Source organism: Lolium rigidum, unplaced genomic scaffold (genome assembly GCF_022539505.1).
Source record: "Lolium rigidum isolate FL_2022 unplaced genomic scaffold, APGP_CSIRO_Lrig_0.1 contig_37414_1, whole genome shotgun sequence".
NCBI classification, from domain to species: domain Eukaryota; kingdom Viridiplantae; phylum Streptophyta; class Magnoliopsida; order Poales; family Poaceae; genus Lolium; species Lolium rigidum.
Genome location: NW_025900386.1, coordinates 14,506 through 31,473, shown reverse-complemented (window position 1 = coordinate 31,473; position 16,968 = coordinate 14,506). Strand labels below are relative to the sequence as shown.

General features: G+C 43.6%; 1 protein-coding gene across 1 annotated transcript; it reads left to right on the top strand.

The window, feature by feature from the left end:
* The first annotated feature begins 9,002 nt into the window (after window positions 1-9,002).
* LOC124681244 (DNA polymerase alpha subunit B-like) lies at window positions 9,003-15,325 on the top strand. The gene is made up of 16 exons (XM_047216180.1): window positions 9,003-9,113; window positions 9,207-9,282; window positions 10,107-10,238; window positions 10,351-10,720; window positions 10,790-10,885; window positions 10,975-11,054; window positions 11,148-11,223; window positions 11,294-11,461; window positions 11,991-12,095; window positions 12,189-12,284; window positions 12,367-12,459; window positions 12,761-12,802; window positions 12,890-12,931; window positions 14,642-14,772; window positions 14,861-14,987; window positions 15,130-15,325. The coding sequence occupies exons 1-16, from the start codon at window positions 9,023-9,025 to the stop codon at window positions 15,277-15,279; spliced, it is 1,875 nt and encodes a 624-aa protein (XP_047072136.1). The 5' UTR covers window positions 9,003-9,022; the 3' UTR covers window positions 15,280-15,325.
* The last annotated feature ends 1,643 nt before the right edge of the window (window positions 15,326-16,968 follow it).

Genomic DNA, 16,968 nt, shown 5'->3' with positions numbered 1-16,968 from the left:
ATGTAATATATTTCCATGTTTGTCACATGTTGAGATTAATTACGTTCCTTATTTTGCAATTGAGATTTAATTTCTTGCAAATAAGCCAATCGATTCATCTTAATTGAGCTACTTTTGGTTCAATACGAGCAAGAATTGATATGCGAAATTCAAAGTGATTTTCTCAAATTGATGTTTTGGGATCACAAGGTGGTGTGTAGATCTACTGCATTGCAGATTATCTACCACTACTAATTAAGCCTACATTTTGTCATGATTGACATTTTGATTGCTTAAAGTGCTCTTCCATACATTTTATTAAGTTGTAACATAAGGTACTAGAAATATGAGTATCTACTGATTTTATCAGATTATACTCTCTAGTGCTGAGAGATGGACCCCGAAATTTCCTCTGGGGAGTATCTACAAGTGTCATACTTAACAATTTAAAGTTCACACTAATGGTTTCAAGCTCACTTCTTGAAAACATCATTAATTTTGCAACATTCATTACAACATAACCATGATGGTTTTTGATTTACCAAGTGTAAATTAATAACCTCTGGTTTACCCATGTAGGTAACCGATGGCTCGAGAATTTGAGGCACCCGCCCTCAATGACCACAACTACCCTACTTGGGCCATGGACACGAAGATCGCTCTTGCATCTCGTGGGATAGTGTGTGCAATCCAGGCTGAGCAGGATCCTCTGCTGGCCGGAGTCACGCCACTAACAGAAGAACAAAAATATACCGCCTATACATTATAAGGCACCATATTCACCCAGATCTCAAGTCTGGGTACTTGGAGGAGGAATCCCCTAGTACCCTGTTTCAGGCCCTCAAAACGAGGTATGAACAGCAGAAGGCAGTCCTGCCAGAAGCACACCATGATTGGACTCACCTCCGTCTTCAGGACTTCAAGTCCATCAGAGAGTACAATCACGAGGTTCATAAGATTAGTTCCAAGTTGCGCTTTTGCGGGAAGGGACCTACTGATGCGGAAAAGATAGAGAAAACTCTGTCGACTATGCTCCCATCTGACAGAATCCTCCAGCAGCAGTACCGTGCTCGCGACTACCAAGTCTATTCTGATCTTATTCATATCTTACTTCAGGCTGAAAAAGCATGATGAGCTACTCGCTAAGAATGGCTCTCAGCACCCGGTTGGTTCTCAACCTCTACCTGAAGTTCATATGAATGTCGCGACCGGACGAAAGTTTGATGGTGGCTTCAAAGGAAAGCCGTCGAACTTCAATGGTAAACGAAAGCGCAACCGGAACAGGAAGCCCAGAAACTCGGACCTTTGGAAAGGCTCCGCAAAGTCCAAGTTTGACAAATCTAAGCTTTGCGACAAGTGTGGATGCTACACGCACCCCACTGACAAGTGCAAGACCCCAAAGCATCTGGCCATTCTGTACCAGCAACCCCATGGACGCAACGCACCTCGAGGGAAAAGGTTTGAAGTTAACTTCAACCTTCATCCAGATGGCACCGATGGAGATGGCTGTTCGCAAGACGTTCCTTCGGGACCGAGCAACGCCGTTACTCTCCTTCCATCAGAGGACCCTACAGGAACGGAGGACATGATGGTTGAGTACACCTCAACCGATGTGTTTGGAGACTTCGACTAGTCCCGCTACCTCCTTAGTGACTAATATATTCATGTCCATTTGTGATATTGTAATAGAACATAAGTATTGTTGTCATTTATATTATATCAGCACTCTGGTATGAATAAGATTGAATGTCTTCTATATATTTGATAAATATTTCTACAATAGAAACTCTCCAATTCGATATATAGATTTCTACGGGATTCAATCCAATGGTGAGGAACAAGTATTTGAAAAGGTACCCTCTCTATTGTTTGGATTGTACTACACGTACAACCAACCCGTAGCACATGTTGCATATAAATCAATTCCATTGGTCATGATTTGCATGAACCTAAGCTTCCTCAATCATCGGATATTATGTAGCTCATTTTGATGTTCTCATATACCTCAAAGTCAAAGCTGGATCACTTAAGTCCCTCGATCGAATGCATTCGAGGTGATATTTGTGGTTTCATCCAACCATTGTATGGACTAAAAAAAACGAATTATAATCAATTCAAATGGATAATGATGCAGAATTCTCTTCATGTGCCTCCAATAATTATTGCATGGCTTTCGAAGATTGAAGTTCAACACTTTGTCACATATGTTCATACACAAAAGGTTGGTTGAATATCTGAGCAAGAGGATCAGCTTCCTTGCACGACCTTTGTTGATGAGTTAAAATTTACCAACTTCACGTTGGAGTCATGCGGTTTTACACGCCGCTGACTAACTAACTGCATATTGTAGTACTTCCCCTCTGCAATTGATACGTGGAAATTCTCCGAGCATTTCCCATCTGCGTAAGTTCGGAATCGCTTCACGCGTACCGACCTCACCACCACAGCGTACATCATAGGCCCACAAATTAGGAATCTATGTGGGGTACAGATCTCCGTCGATCACTAAGTACCTTGAACTCCTCATAAGGGAATTGTTCATAGCCTCGTACGTTGATTGCAAATATTGAAGGATGGATATTTCCAGGCATTAGGGGGAGAATTCAAGTACCAAATAGAATGCCAGGAAATCATTTGGAACTCCACGTTCCTCCTCATGTCCACGTACTCAAAAATATGGACTATACGTCTAGGATTCACAAATTTGCAACAATTCGCAAATAACCTGCCAAATTCATTTACTAATCTCAAAGGTGTTATATAATCCTTTAATCCGGCTAGAAATGCGCCCGAAAGAGTGGAGGTACCAATAAAAACCACTCAACTCTCTATTTCTTAAAAGAGGGGGAGTAGTACGGCCTCTAACCAGGATCTAGCTTCCTACAAGCAACAAGGAAAGACGAGGAGAAATCCTCTGAATCAGTAAATACATATCAACCTAGCGTTGATAAACACCTGATGGGTAGTATACACCCAGTGGACGGGAAACCTCCACAACCTAGCTTCAGTTTGCACACACTGGCTACGACATCGGAACACCCGGACTCACGCGTATTGGGAAATCACGAAGAGTCATCATGGGTGCTTGAGATTTCCTCCAACCATATCGATTCTGGAGAATCATATAACCAAAGCCTACAAATGTCGACAATATTTCTCTTGTATGATTGCAAACCTCCTTCACAATGATTCAGATCCGAAGACCATGGCCATGGCAGAGTGTACGCCACTCGCTCGGATTGAAACAATCAAAGGATGCAATCCAAGCAGAATTAGCCTCGCTCCTCCAAATGAATTCCCTATGCGGTTTAATATGTTCTCTTCCAGCAACGGAACGAGATAACAAGGTGGTGAGAAAGCAAGGCTTGTAGCACAAGGTCGGATTTATGTAGAGATCCGAGACCTAATCTCCAGACGCGAGTGAAATCCTATTTCCGATACATTATATTATTGGCAGTACAAAATCATCTATCTATGCAGTTGATAGATGTAGTGACTACATATCCATGTGGATCACTAGATTTGGACATGTATGGTTCTCGATGGAATCACAATCCGAATCGAAATGGACATGCAACATGTATTGTGTAAAATCTTTAAGTCGGAACATGACTTATTGTTGTCGGTATATTTTGGTACAACCGACGTAGTGAGTTCCTTATACACAAGAATTACTCCTACAATGATGATTACTCATGCGTTTTTGTCATACACAAGTATTTCTCTTGCAATGATGAAGCACGTGATCATCCTAAAGATGGATTTTGAGATGAATAATTTGGTTTAACCCAAACAATGCTTGACACTACAATTCAAGCTACTTCACTCGAGTATTATGGTACACCAAGTTGCCTATATTATAAATATTGGAGAAACTTAAAATGGACAAGTCATATCCATCTCCCATGCCGGTTGTTCGATCTCTAGACGTAGAGAAAGATTCACTCAAACCACGGGATGATGTAGAAGGGATGTTGGAACTTGAAGTTCCATATCTCAGTGCCATTGGACCCGCCAACACAATTGGTTGGGAATCAAGAATATCTTTCGATATCTCCAAGGCACCACACATTACTTGACATATTCTTGTAATTTCAGAGAAATCTGAACTCCAATATCATCAGGATACACTGATGTTGGCTACTTGAATGATCCCCACGATGTGTATCAACATGGTAGAATTGTCGCTCCATTGATGTCTTTGAGACAAACTCCGGTGACTGCACCTACCAATCATTCTAAAATACAAAGCCGCGTTAACACGTGTAGCTTTACGGAATGATAAACCACATATATGAGTCATGTGGTATTGGTTCTCTTGAACCATCAATCATTATCTACACAGATAATGTTGCTTGTGTTGCATGGATGCAAACATGATACATAAAGAGCAATATCACTAAGCATATTGCCTCTATATTGTTTTATCTACATGAACTTCAGAAGAGTTGGGGAATAAACATCTTGCAAGTCAACCACACAATAATGTTGTTGGTTTGTTCACGAAGTCTCTACCAATTTCAACGTTTCAGAAATATTTTATGGAATTGGTATGCGACGGCTTCCAAAATTGCAAGAATCGGGGGAGTATCTTCCTGAATCAATCATGTTCAAAGAATCATATTACACTCCTTTTCCCTTTATGAGTTTACTACACAGGTTCTCATCAAGGTTTTTAATGAGGTAATATCAACACAAGATGATATGTCATATTTTCTGTTTTCCCCAACGGGGTTTTTAGGAAAGTATATACGACATATATTGTTCTCTAAGCTCTATGGGTTTTTCCCTTTTACAAGGTTTTTCTCATATTGAGTTAACAAAGAGACAATACCAATTATATGATGTATCATTTTCTCCTTATTTTCCCACTGGGTTTTGAAGGAGTTTTAACAGCATATCTAACCATTATATGTTGCACCATTTTCTCCTTATTTTCCCACTTGGGTTTTAAGGAGTTTTAGCAACATAACATACACACTACTCTCCTCGTATTTTTCCCACGGGGTTTTTAGAGGAGATGATTCCAAAGATGATTCTAGAGATGACCAAGCACAAGGACAAGGAAGGATTAGGGGGAGTGTTAGGATTTAATTAATAGGTTAATTAAAGGGGTAATCCTCCCTCATGTAATTCTCTATGTTGATTGGTTTGTCAACAGACACAACCCTTCCTCACACCTCTTCGAACAGACGTGACCCATATTCGCGTCTCTTCCCCTTGTATATAAGTTGTGAATCATCAATGAAACAGAACAGTTGAATCATTTTGTTGCTATCTCTCGTTTCTCTCGGTTCTACTTTCAACAGTCCTCTGGTGGGGGCGCCGCTTGGAGCAGCAGCACGAGGCCGTGGACGCGGGCATGGAGGGCGCCATTGTGCTGCAGGTGGTGACCCGGAGGGCGCTGCCGCACTCCGTGCTGGAGGTTGCCGGCCGCCGCCGCCAAAGGCGGTTCCCGGGCTGCCCGCGTCGCCCAGCCATCGTCGCGAAGACCAAGCGCGCCGCGGGGGTGTCGCGCGGGGGGCGGCCTCCAAGCTTCCAGCTGCCGTCGCTCCTGGAGAGGAGGCTGTTTTCGCGAGGGTGGCGCCGCTCCTTCGGCTGTGCAAGTCAGGGCGGTTGAGGCTAGCGCGAGGGCTCGCTCGATGCAACACAACGCTCGTCAAGGAGCAATGACGGTGATGGCCAGTGGGACGATTTCTCCTTCCTCGAAACGAAGAACGGAGAGACGATTGAAGGCATGTATAATCTCATGAATCCTTACCTTTTCTTCCCTGTACTGTTCTTATTATGTTCATCAATTTTGATGGTTTTGAAGCCAAGTTCTTGGATTTTGCCATCAATCTTTGGAACGATGAAGGCCAACGAAGGAATCGATCAGGCGAGAAGAAGCGCCAATTGGGCGCCTCAGCGATCTTATTCGATTTGACTTTTCTTCCCTTTTTCTGGTTCATCGCCCTCGTTCTTTGTCGATCTCGAAATCGCTCAAGATTGTAGAGCGTGCTAATAACGTGTTAAAGTAATATCGAGAAGTAAACGAGAGAGACAACAAATGATTCAACTGTTTTGTTCCATTGATGATTCACAACTTATATACAAGGGAAAGAGACGCGAATATGGGTCACGTCTGTTCGAAGAGGTGTGAGGAAGGATTGTGTCTGTTAACAAACCAATCAACATAGAGAATTACATGAGAGAGAATTACCCCTTTAATTAACCTATTAATTAAATCCTAACAATCACGGCGGCGGGCGAAGGTTAGGGACGAACGAGTGACTCCGTAACTCTTCGCTGAAGCTAGGTGATGAGCTGTGGGCCAGCTGTTATGTACGGTAAAGAAGAAACAATAAAATGAAATAGGGAGAAAAGGTCCGATGCGGGCTGGGCTCGCTGGCTCGATTCGGTGCAGCAAGACATGGTGTCCATCATGCGTACGTGAGGGTAGCTTAGGTGCAGGTAAAAACTTTATTTCTGTATCTTTCCTTTGTATTTATGATTTGATAAGGGTTTTTAGCCTCAATTTTTATTCCGAAAAATCCAGGAAAATTCTGTAAAATTAAAATATGTATATAGGGCTTAGGGAAACTTGTTTACACCCTAAATGAAATTTTATAAATACATTTTCTTTGTAAACCTTTGGGAAAGTCATTTTATTCCCTCGCTCTCGAACATTTTAAAAGTTTTCAGAACATTCAATAAATCCAAATGCAATCAAATAAAATTTAATTGGACTAAATACAAAAGTTCCTCTCCCTTTGCTCATTGATTTAAACAAGGTTTAGAAGAAAATTCAATTAGCCCAAAAAAGTTTTAATTACTTCGGAAATTCAACACACATCAAAGCACTCATTCCATACAATATTTATTTTATTTAACATTCCAAAATGGCAAATTTTGGGATGTTACAACGACGACTGCCGCGACCTCGAACAGCGCTGCCTCCGACGAGCTCCCGCAGGTGAGGGGAAGAGCCTACACGTCTTCATCGTCGTCGTCGTTGTCGCCGCACGGCGGAAGCGGTGGGCTGCACGAGCCGCCGGGCGAGGCCTCTGCTTCCCCATCGCACGCCTCGGAGCGCGTCGGCCGACGCGCGAACCTACGCGGCCACGTGCGGGCCGCCCGTTTGCGCGCTCCGTCGGAGCGCGACCACCTCGCGCGGTCCGCCTCCGACCGATGGCGCACAGCTGGCGGACGCACGGTGAGGCTCTGCCGCCGATTCGGCCCCCTCCCCTACCGGCCCGTCGTGCGCACGCGATTGCGAAGGGAGGGGAGGTCGTGGTGGAGCGGATAAGGCGAAGACACCGAAGGAATTGCTCGCCGGAGGCCGAGCCCTTTTGCAGCGAAGCGGCGACGGGGAGTAGGGTTTTGGAACTCTACTCCCCTCCGCGGCCTGTATAAATACGGGTCGCCCGTCGCGTTTCTCGGGCCCCCGAACTGAGTCCACGGGCCACACCTTGTATTCAGATTTGGCCACTTTCGGTCCGAACCCGTGCCAGAAAAATACTGTTCCAATTGACTATTCGGTATTTGTTAGAGTTCAAAATCGTTAAAAAAAAGGCCAACCTTCGCGAAGGGAAGACAACTCACTCCGCACGCGACAAGTGGCGCGCTGTGGTGCCAGAAAAATCCCTGGGAAGTGGTCTCCCTGCTCGCCACGTGTCGCAAGGAGAAGCAAGGTGGGGATGGGGGAGGAGAGAGAAGACTGGGTTGTGTCAGTTTTTCCCTTTTTCTTCTAGATTCGTTTTTCAAAATGAAATATCTTGAGAACCGTAAGTCCAAATTGCGAACCGTTTTCACTTTTGAGATCCTCGCGTCGAGATCTTCAAAACTAGATCCCTTGTTGATAGGTTTGGAGATACTTTTTTTTCGTATTTCCAATAATATTATGATTGTACCTGTGGTGTGTACCTAACTGTACTCGTGTTTCAACTGATAAGTACTTCTGTTTTTAGTGTATTTGGTGTAATTTTTCCCTTTACTCGCTAACTGTACTCGCCCGTGTGCGGGGCTGTACCTGTACTTACGCGCGACTGTACATGCTCGTGTGCGCCACTGTACTTCTGTACATGTACTTGCTTGTGTTCACGACTGTACCTGCTCGTATGCGCGTTTGTACCTGCTCGTCTGCGTGACTGTACTTGTACTTGCTCGTGTGTTCAACTGTACTCGTGTGTTGTGCGTGACTGTACCTGCTCGTGTGCACGACTATACCTGCTCGTGTGCGTGACTGTACTTGTACTCGCTGTGTGTTCAACTGTACTCGTGTGTTGTGCGTGATCGCATCTCTGCTCGTGTGCACGAATGTACCTGCTCGTGTGCGTGACTGTACCTGTACTCGCATGTGTGTTCAACTGTACTCGTGTGTTGTGCGTGACTGTACCTACTCGTGTTCTGTTTTGTACTTGTACTCGCACATGTGTGCCACTGTACCTGCGCGGAGCGAGTTACGCGCGTGGCCGGGACGAGGACGCGCGCGGCGCAGGACGAGTACGCGCGCGGTGACGTACGCGCGAGGCAACTTACGCGCGGCGCGGGACGTAAACTGGCTCGGCCGGGTTGCTCTTTTCCTAAACGCACGCCCTGCCACGCGTCAAGCGCGGACGAGGGCACTGCTCTTCGCGAAGGCAAACCTTTTAATAGTGATACCCCACGCTCTAAATAGAAAACGGGAACAGCAACGGGTAAAAGAGGAAGCTGATGAGATGAGGCCTGAGGGCCGAGGCCTGACGTTCATGGCATTACTTTATTTTTTGACGTTCATGGCATTACTTATTACGGAGTACTTAAAAAGTATAGTTTTGAGTTTAACCTAGTTCAGGTGAAAAAAAAACATGCGAGAAAACAATCCCGCCCGTAGGGCTCGCACCCGAAAAATCTTTCCCGCCATAGGGCTCCTCTGTTCCCGCCATTTTCTCGCTCCATCCCCAATTCCATCCGACGACGCCCCATCGTCTGCACTTTCCGCCTAAACCCAAATCTCCGCCCGGCTGACGCGCCTCCGCTCCCTGACGACCGAACCCACCGAGCTTACCCACTCAAAGCGGCGATGGAGGAGGAGATCCGCACGGAGTTCGAGAGCAGCGGCTTCATCGTCGGCGGCGCCGGACCCGGCGACACCGCCCAGATCCTCTCGACGCGTATGCAAGCGCCTCTTCTTTCTCCACTTTTCATCTTCTCCAGTTAGTTGGCGCTGACCAAGTTGCTGATTCGCTTGGAGTTTGTTTCTGCAGTGCTGACCTACTGCATCAACTACAAGATGAGCCCCGCGGATCTGGTCTCTAACTGGGAGGTTTACTACCTCAACAGGTCAGTCCTTATCCGAGAAACCGCACAATTTTGTAGTTCTTCCACCTAGACCTGTCTAAATGTAGCAGAGAGGCTTCAACTCTGAGGGGAAGAGACCAATTTTGTTGAATAGATGCTTAAAACTGGACTGTGATTGTTAGGGAATACTTTTGCATGCGATTTAATAAATCACTGAAATAGTTTAGTCAGTGCAATCAAATTGGTAGGAAATGCCCCAACAGTCCTTAGACCAGAGGAGAATGGCTAATTTCTGTCCCGTATTCCTGGTCATATCCAAGACTCTTTTTGAGTCGTAATTTTGAATGTATGCAGTCCAAGAAGAGAAGGTGACTTCAGTTTATGCCAAAATAAAGTTAGGGTCATACTCTTGTCATCTTGTGACTTCAAGATTGAAGCTTGCTTTTGTCAAACAGTAGGCATCATTAAGTGGGAACTAAGAATAACACATACATGACTTGTAGCTCTATGCAGTTTAGAACCCAGCTATAAACTATTAAAACAAATGGTAGCTTCTTTCACAGCTGAAATTAAGCCAATCTTGGCGACCACAAGAGTAAATACGTATATGTTTTTAATGTTTTTGGTAGATTATTTGATTCTGTACACCACTTATCCTCATTTGTGATTTTGTGTAGATGTAACTTTGTTCCGTTAGATTCGTTGAAGAACCATCATGACATGCCTGTTCTTACAGTGCATTCTCCGACCTCTTTATCTGAGAAACCATACTTGTTACAAATTACAGCTCTGTGAAGAAACTCTTTTTTTTTGTTATTTATCATGTTGATACATCTTAAGGAAACTTAAGCAAATGAATTATGCAGGCAATTGGATGGGTTGAAGCTTGAAAGCTCATACTTGGATGGTTTCTCATCACACCTTCAGAATGAAGTAAAAGAAAAACTTATAAAAGAAGAAACAGAGCTTCACATTTACTCCAGTAACGATATTGACATGTTAGTTCCAAATCCCAGCTTTGTTGTTGTGCATTTGGTCTACTTCACTTTTCACAGAAGTTTTTATTTTTTATTTTTAATGAAAAGCATAATGTAGAAATAACTGTTGCAGGCTCTTGAGCAGTACACACACAGACGACGAGGGATTCCCTGACACACCAAGTGATAAACAGGAAAAGCCACATGGACAGTCATCTAACTCTGAGCTAACTCCTCTGACAACCGAAAGGCTATCATCCTGCAGAGCGGCCAAAACAAATGGTGATCGTATTACTCCTTTTGCACAGCGAGTAAATAAATTTACTCAGTATTATGTCCTGAATCCTGACAATGTGGCTAGCGTGCCAAGTAAACATGAGACTGAAACGTCAGAAGATGAGTTGATTAGAAGAATTGAACCAAGTCAAAGATGTACCTTGCAAGTTCAACGCTCAAAGCCTGAACCAGGTTGCAGGTTCATGTATGACAGGACGGAAGATCGGGTAAGTGCAATACCTAATTGTCTGTTAGTTTTGTCCAGAATTGCTGGTTTCATTTTATTATGTTTCCAGTTTAATTACCTGGAGGATCGGATAAGACGGTCAGCAATCTTGTTTTCTGCAAATGGGCTTTGTAGAGAACCGGCAGATCCTACGCTTGCTTCCGAGGTTGCTGCATACCACCTGAATATTTTTTGAGTGAAATCATCATCATTCCTGTTCTTGGAAGTATATATATAATTATTCTTGCTTTTCAGGAGAATATGTTCGCAGTTGGGATGGTAATTTGTGACGGTGAAGGTCGTTTGAATGAAAAATCTATCTTGTTACAGGGCAGGTAAGTGTGCTTCTTGGCCTTGTTCATGTGAAAGCATTTTTGGTCAACATTCAGGAAATTTTTAATGATAACTAAAGATGATCTTTTTTCTAGTGTTGAGCACTCCAGGGGACAGCGTGTGCGCCTTGATTTAAAGGATATAAACCAGTTTTCTTTGTTTCCCGGGCAGGTAACCACATCTTGTTCTTGTGCCATATGCATTATGTAGTGCAATAAATTAACACAAAGTTGAATAACAGGTTTTGGGCATTGAAGGCCATAATCCTAGTGGACATTGTTTTGTCGTATCAAAGTTGATTGATTCCATACCAGTTTCTTTGGACGATCAACTGCCTTGTGCTAAGAAACAAGCTGTTGACAATCAATACCATCAAAATTCTAATACTCTACCAAGGGTGTTGTCATCGGTTAGTTCTTACCCAATTATTGGAGAAACATTGGAGTGCAATACGTGTTTTATTGATAACTTATGCTATTACTACTTATGTAGCATAGTTCTGATTGTAAAAGGTGGGATTTAACACCTGATATTCATTCTATCATTGAAAAATATATCAAAGATTCAAATTGTTTTTGTCTTTTCCTTGGGTTAATTGAGTTCGATCATGTTTCACTTCACATTTTTGTAAATGGTGAATCGAATTGTAGGCTGGTGGAATTTGTCCTAGGAACTAATGAACTAAGCTACATAAAATATGTACCTGAACCATGGAAAATTGATTGCCTAATAGTGTTAACGTATTAAATGTAGCAATATCTGTTTTCTTATACTGTCTTGACTAGACTAAGTCACTTAACTATATGTTCATAACATAAGTGTGCTTACTGCCAGGAGTGTTAGGCAAAACATTATTTACTGTAAAATTTTCTGTGATCAGGATGGAGTCGATTTTTGCAGTTAGTTTCTCATGTTTGAATTCTTGATGTTTCTTGCAGGTCATTGCAGCAGGTCCCTATACAACAACTGATAATCTTTTGTTTGAACCATTGCAAGAACTGCTCTCATATGCCTGTCGTAAGCAGCCTCAGCTGCTTGTACTGGTGAGGCGTTTGAATCCTGATCAGTAAATTTTGTGTGTATATTTAATATGTTCGCTGCTACTCATACCAATTACGTTTTTTTCTGTTTTGTAGATGGGACCCTTTATCGACTCTGATCATCCTGACATAAAAAAGGGAACTGCTGACCAGAGTTTTCACGATATTTTCCATTTTGAAGTTCTGAGGAAGGTAGGTGTAGCGATGACTTCGTGCCTGCAGGTTGTCAAATACATAGCTAAGTACTACTTGTTTGTTTCTTATCTTTGTACAGCTTCAAGATTTTACCCAGTATTTGGGGCACAGTGTTCGTGTAATCCTTATTCCATCTGTGCGTGATGCTCACCATGATACCATTTTCCCCCAGGTGGGTATTTGCCTCATTCAGATTGCACAGTCTATTTTGGCAATTACAACCAAGTTGCTGTCACTATGTATCAAAAGGACTGTATAGTTTTTATAAACACAAAGCCATGACTGTCCTATGTTTATGCATTGTCTAAGCTATGTTCTGTTAGCATTTGTGTAAGTGAATTAATTTAATGTTATCACAGCATCCATCTATATTCACTAATGATACATCTTTTCTTTTGCTCTTTCGTTTTTCTTGTGAAGAACTCTAACCATATATATATATATGTGTGTGTGTGTACTATTTCTGTGTGCAGCCTGCATTTGACATGAATTTGCCAGAAGATACCACACATCAGGTAATAAATTACTCTGATGGATTATATATTTCTTTACTAAGTATTTTATAATTATTTTCCTTTGTTCTGTTTACATCCATTATGCAGATTACTTGTCTGGCAAATCCAAGTCTATTCAGCTCTAATGAGGTATCCCGCCTAAAAAGATGCAAAGAACTATGTGATGGATGTGTGTACTGTTTAGTGTTAGGGCATCTCGAGTGGCCTGATGCATTTCGGTCACAAAAATGACCCCGCGTGTCCGTTTGCGTCGGGCCGCGGACGTGGAAATGGTCTTCGGGTCATGATTGTTTGTTTGCGTCTGTGGGTGGCCCGGGAGCGGCCCGATGCATTTTGTCCGGCGAGGCCAGTTTGTGTTTTTTCCACCAAAAAAGTGCAATATATGAAACAAATTGGCCATACAAAACAGCGAAAATAAAGGTTCTAAATAATTTATTACTATTACATCCAAATAGAGAGTAGTTCATAATTAACAAATGAAAGTAGATGAGATTGACTACTCATCAATCTCTTTATGCCTAGCCACCCTTGTCAATCAAATCCTTACTGGAGGCGTTTGGAAATGTTGCTGTCAGAGACCAGGTTTGTGCCCTAGGGTTTGGCTCAACCAACTCTGTGAAAGTCCCATCCGTGTTCATATCGGCCATCAGGACGCTCCGTTTCGACGATCATGTTGTGCATGATCACACAACAGGTCATCACCTCATGCATGGTCTTAAGAGACCACGTTCTAGCTGGGTGACGAACAATAGTCCACCGAGCTTGGAGCACACCAAATGCCCGCTCCACATCTTTCTTGCAAGCCTCTTGCATCTTGGCAAACCTCTTTTCTTTCTCTGTTTGAGGATTATGGACCAGTCAGGATAAATGCCATCAGCACGATAATATGGCTTTTCATGTGTTGCCATTGGTCTCATAGCTCACCATAGGAGCAGTTGAGCGCACCGGAGAGAAAAGTTTGTCAGGATCATACCGAGCAATCTATTGAACATGTCCTGGGCATCGAGGCTGGTAGGCGCTCCATGCAGATGCGTGGCCAACAAGGACGCGAGCGATGTGGGCAGGTCCTCTCCACTACCCTAGCGCCGAGCCTAGACTAAGGAGGAGGCGAGGCACAAAGAGACCTGGTCGACTATGGCGGTGGCGCGGTAGCGGTGGGGTGGCGGCGTCACCCTAGGGCTGCAAAGAAGGGGAGAGGGACGCGAGCGAATGCTGTTCGATTTCGCTGTCCTTGGCGCGGGGCAGGCTAGGAATATAAGGTCACGCGCAGTGTCCGCGCAGACGCATTCGCGGCGCAAATTTGGGCCGCGTTTGCGCCCCGCGGACAGGCCGGACATTTTGCGTCAGGCCGCTGGGCTGGGCGCAGACCCATTTTTTGACCGCGCGGACGCAAACGGTTGCTTTGCGTCTGTTTGCGTCGGGCTGCCGGAGATGCCCTTACACAACACAGTTATGCAAACCACAGAACATATGAATCTGTACTAATATATATTAGTGACATATATACTTTTATTCAACTATTTCTATTATTCTGCTACAAAGTAATATCTGGATAATAACTTATTTTTACATGAAAATACTCTCCTTACTCAATAGTCTTAAGACACATGTAAATTGTCTACCTTAATGTTACATGGTCAAGAATAGTGCATCCAGTTTTTTCGAGATTCCTAGCCCTGTATGGTGCCACAGTATTCGAATCTCTTTCACTAGTATTTTGAGCAAAGCTAGTCTACCATCAAGTTTACTTTGGGACTTAACATAGGTGATGTGGTTCACGTATTATATCACTGATTTCAGTCTAGCGTTCTGTACAACTGTTTGTCTTTCATGTTCCAGATACAATTTGGGTGTTGTACAGTGGACATCTTGAAACAACTGAGTGGCGATGAAATCTCTCGCAAGCCACCTGGTGGAAAGGCTGTTGATAGGATTGGGAGACTTGCAACACATATACTGAAGCAACAAAGGCAATTTTGTAGATATTAAGCAAAATTACATTATTCAGGACCGTGATGCTTGTGGTTCCAAGTTCTTACACAATTTACCTTGTCACAGCTACTACCCTCTATATCCACCTGCTGCTGGTGTGCCCATGGATTTCTCACTTGCCAAGGAAGCATTGGAGATGCCATCAGCTCCTGATGTTCTTCTGCTTGCTTCTGATCTCGCTCCATTTGTGAAGGTAACTTTGATAAACACTGTATTATCTTCAAATTTCAAAATTGGCAGAGGTTATGATGTATACTAATGTTCATGTTGTATTTACTAGCTGATTCCCTTTACTTGGCCTAATGAAATGATACCAAGTACACTTTGTCATGCAGGTGCTTTCCTTGAATGAAGACATGGAACAAAAACAATTTGTTTGTGTGAACCCTGGGAGGCTAGCGAAAGGGATTGGTGGAGGCACGTTCGTGGAGCTTTACTACAACGAGGATACTGAGAAGACGAAAGCCTTCATTATGCGCATCTAAAAGGGCACCAATGCCGTGATTTATCAGCCGATGAAATTTAAAGAAAGGCACTTTGTACCCCTGAAATGTCAAGTGAAGGAACATTGCTTCTGTGGTAAAGCTTAGGTCTCTGAGCAGGGAAAAATTGACTCATTTCTGATGTACTTTACTGTAACACTGCTGAACTTGGCGTGCTGTGGCAACATTTTCCTTGCCGTTCTGGAAAGATGAAATCAGTGTGAATCGATACCAGAGACTAGGTAAACCTGATGGATCTGGTTAGTAAATTCAGCTTAGCACTGTTGCCTCCGACACTAGCCGAACCCTATCAACAAATTACACAATGCTACAACATCCTGAAAACCAACTGTTACCTTCAAAGCTTCTATCCTCCATTCATTTACACTATAATCAACCCACAAATGTCTTTTTTCCTTTGATTTGTGCTCGCACTGAAACCAAAAGAATATTCATACTCTGCAAATAATATGCTTTGTGTTGCTACTACTTTCTCTGTTTTTGTTTACTTCCTGTTTTGGGTAACTTTGACTAGATATTTTTTAGAAGGTTTTGCCTTAAAATTAAGTAAGACGAAAGTGCCTAGTTTATTTACCGAAAACCGGACGAAAACCATACAACAAGACAACATAGGGCCATGCCCACTCACGCAACAGGGCCAAGCCCACTCAAACACACCGATAAAGGGCCAAGCCCACTCAAATAGATTAAAATAGCGAACCATGCCCTCGCCAAGACCAGCCGACCTCCCACCCAATTCGGAGAGAATACGCCGTGACTACTATGGAAGGAGTGGACATGGGACACTCTGACGTAGCTCAAGAACACGAACCTCTAGGAAAACTGCGTCAAATCAACCTTGTCGTCCACGTGACACGAGGTCGATGTCCTCAACACTGGCAAGCTTTCAGGGCTGCCACCTCGACATCCAACTACACCACACCCAACATAGACCACCAACACCACCTTCCGGGACCGCCATCCCAACACTTGTAGGGAAAACGCTATATGTGAATGCTTATTAGAAGCGGGCCAGCATCTCCGCACGCGGGTGCTATTATTTGTTGCGCACGCGGAAGTGGCACGCGAGTGATGTGCTGCTACTAGTAGCGCACAGACAGTTATGGCATACAACTACTATGTGGGTCCCAGCTGCACCCGGGTCCAAGAACATATCCATAGCGTTCCGCTATTGGCACACAGGCATACCGGTCGCGTGTCAAGATATTGGTCGCGTGCCACACTTTCACACGCGACAAGTAACCCATGGTTGGTCGCACATCAAATTGTGGCTCGCGACTAGTAATCTCCGACATTGACTTTGCGAGATGAACACGCTCACCTACCAGCAGCCGCCATTTGTCGTCGTTCCTCCTCTCCCCACAAATTTGGCTCTCTCCTTCCTCAACCCCACCTTATTTCCTTCATATAGACCTCTCATTTTAGCCAATAAAATACATTTTCGTTCATGGATCTAACTAAATATCTTTCCTACTCCTAGATCTAACCAACAAATTTGGTTTTTTCCTCCACTAATTAAGAATTTATCAGCACACTCTCCAACAAGCTGGCCCACCATTCTCTCGGTCCACGTGTCGTCTCGGTTATCTTCTCCTTTATTTATTCAGCAGTTGATTAAACTATATATATAGACATGTTCATGTGGTCTATCTCGCTTTGCGATTTCGTTTC

What these genes read in the sequence shown, in the direction of transcription:
- LOC124681244 (XM_047216180.1), top strand. Translation starts at nt 9,023, where the DNA reads ATGGAGGAGGAGATCCGCACGGAGTTCGAGAGCAGCGGCTTCATCGTC. An exon ending in ATCCTACGCTTGCTTCCGAG is followed by an intron (nt 10,886 to 10,974) that starts GTTGCTGCATAC and finishes CTTGCTTTTCAG; the next exon opens with GAGAATATGTTCGCAGTTGG. An exon ending in GTCTATTCAGCTCTAATGAG is followed by an intron (nt 12,932 to 14,641) that starts GTATCCCGCCTA and finishes TTCATGTTCCAG; the next exon opens with ATACAATTTGGGTGTTGTAC.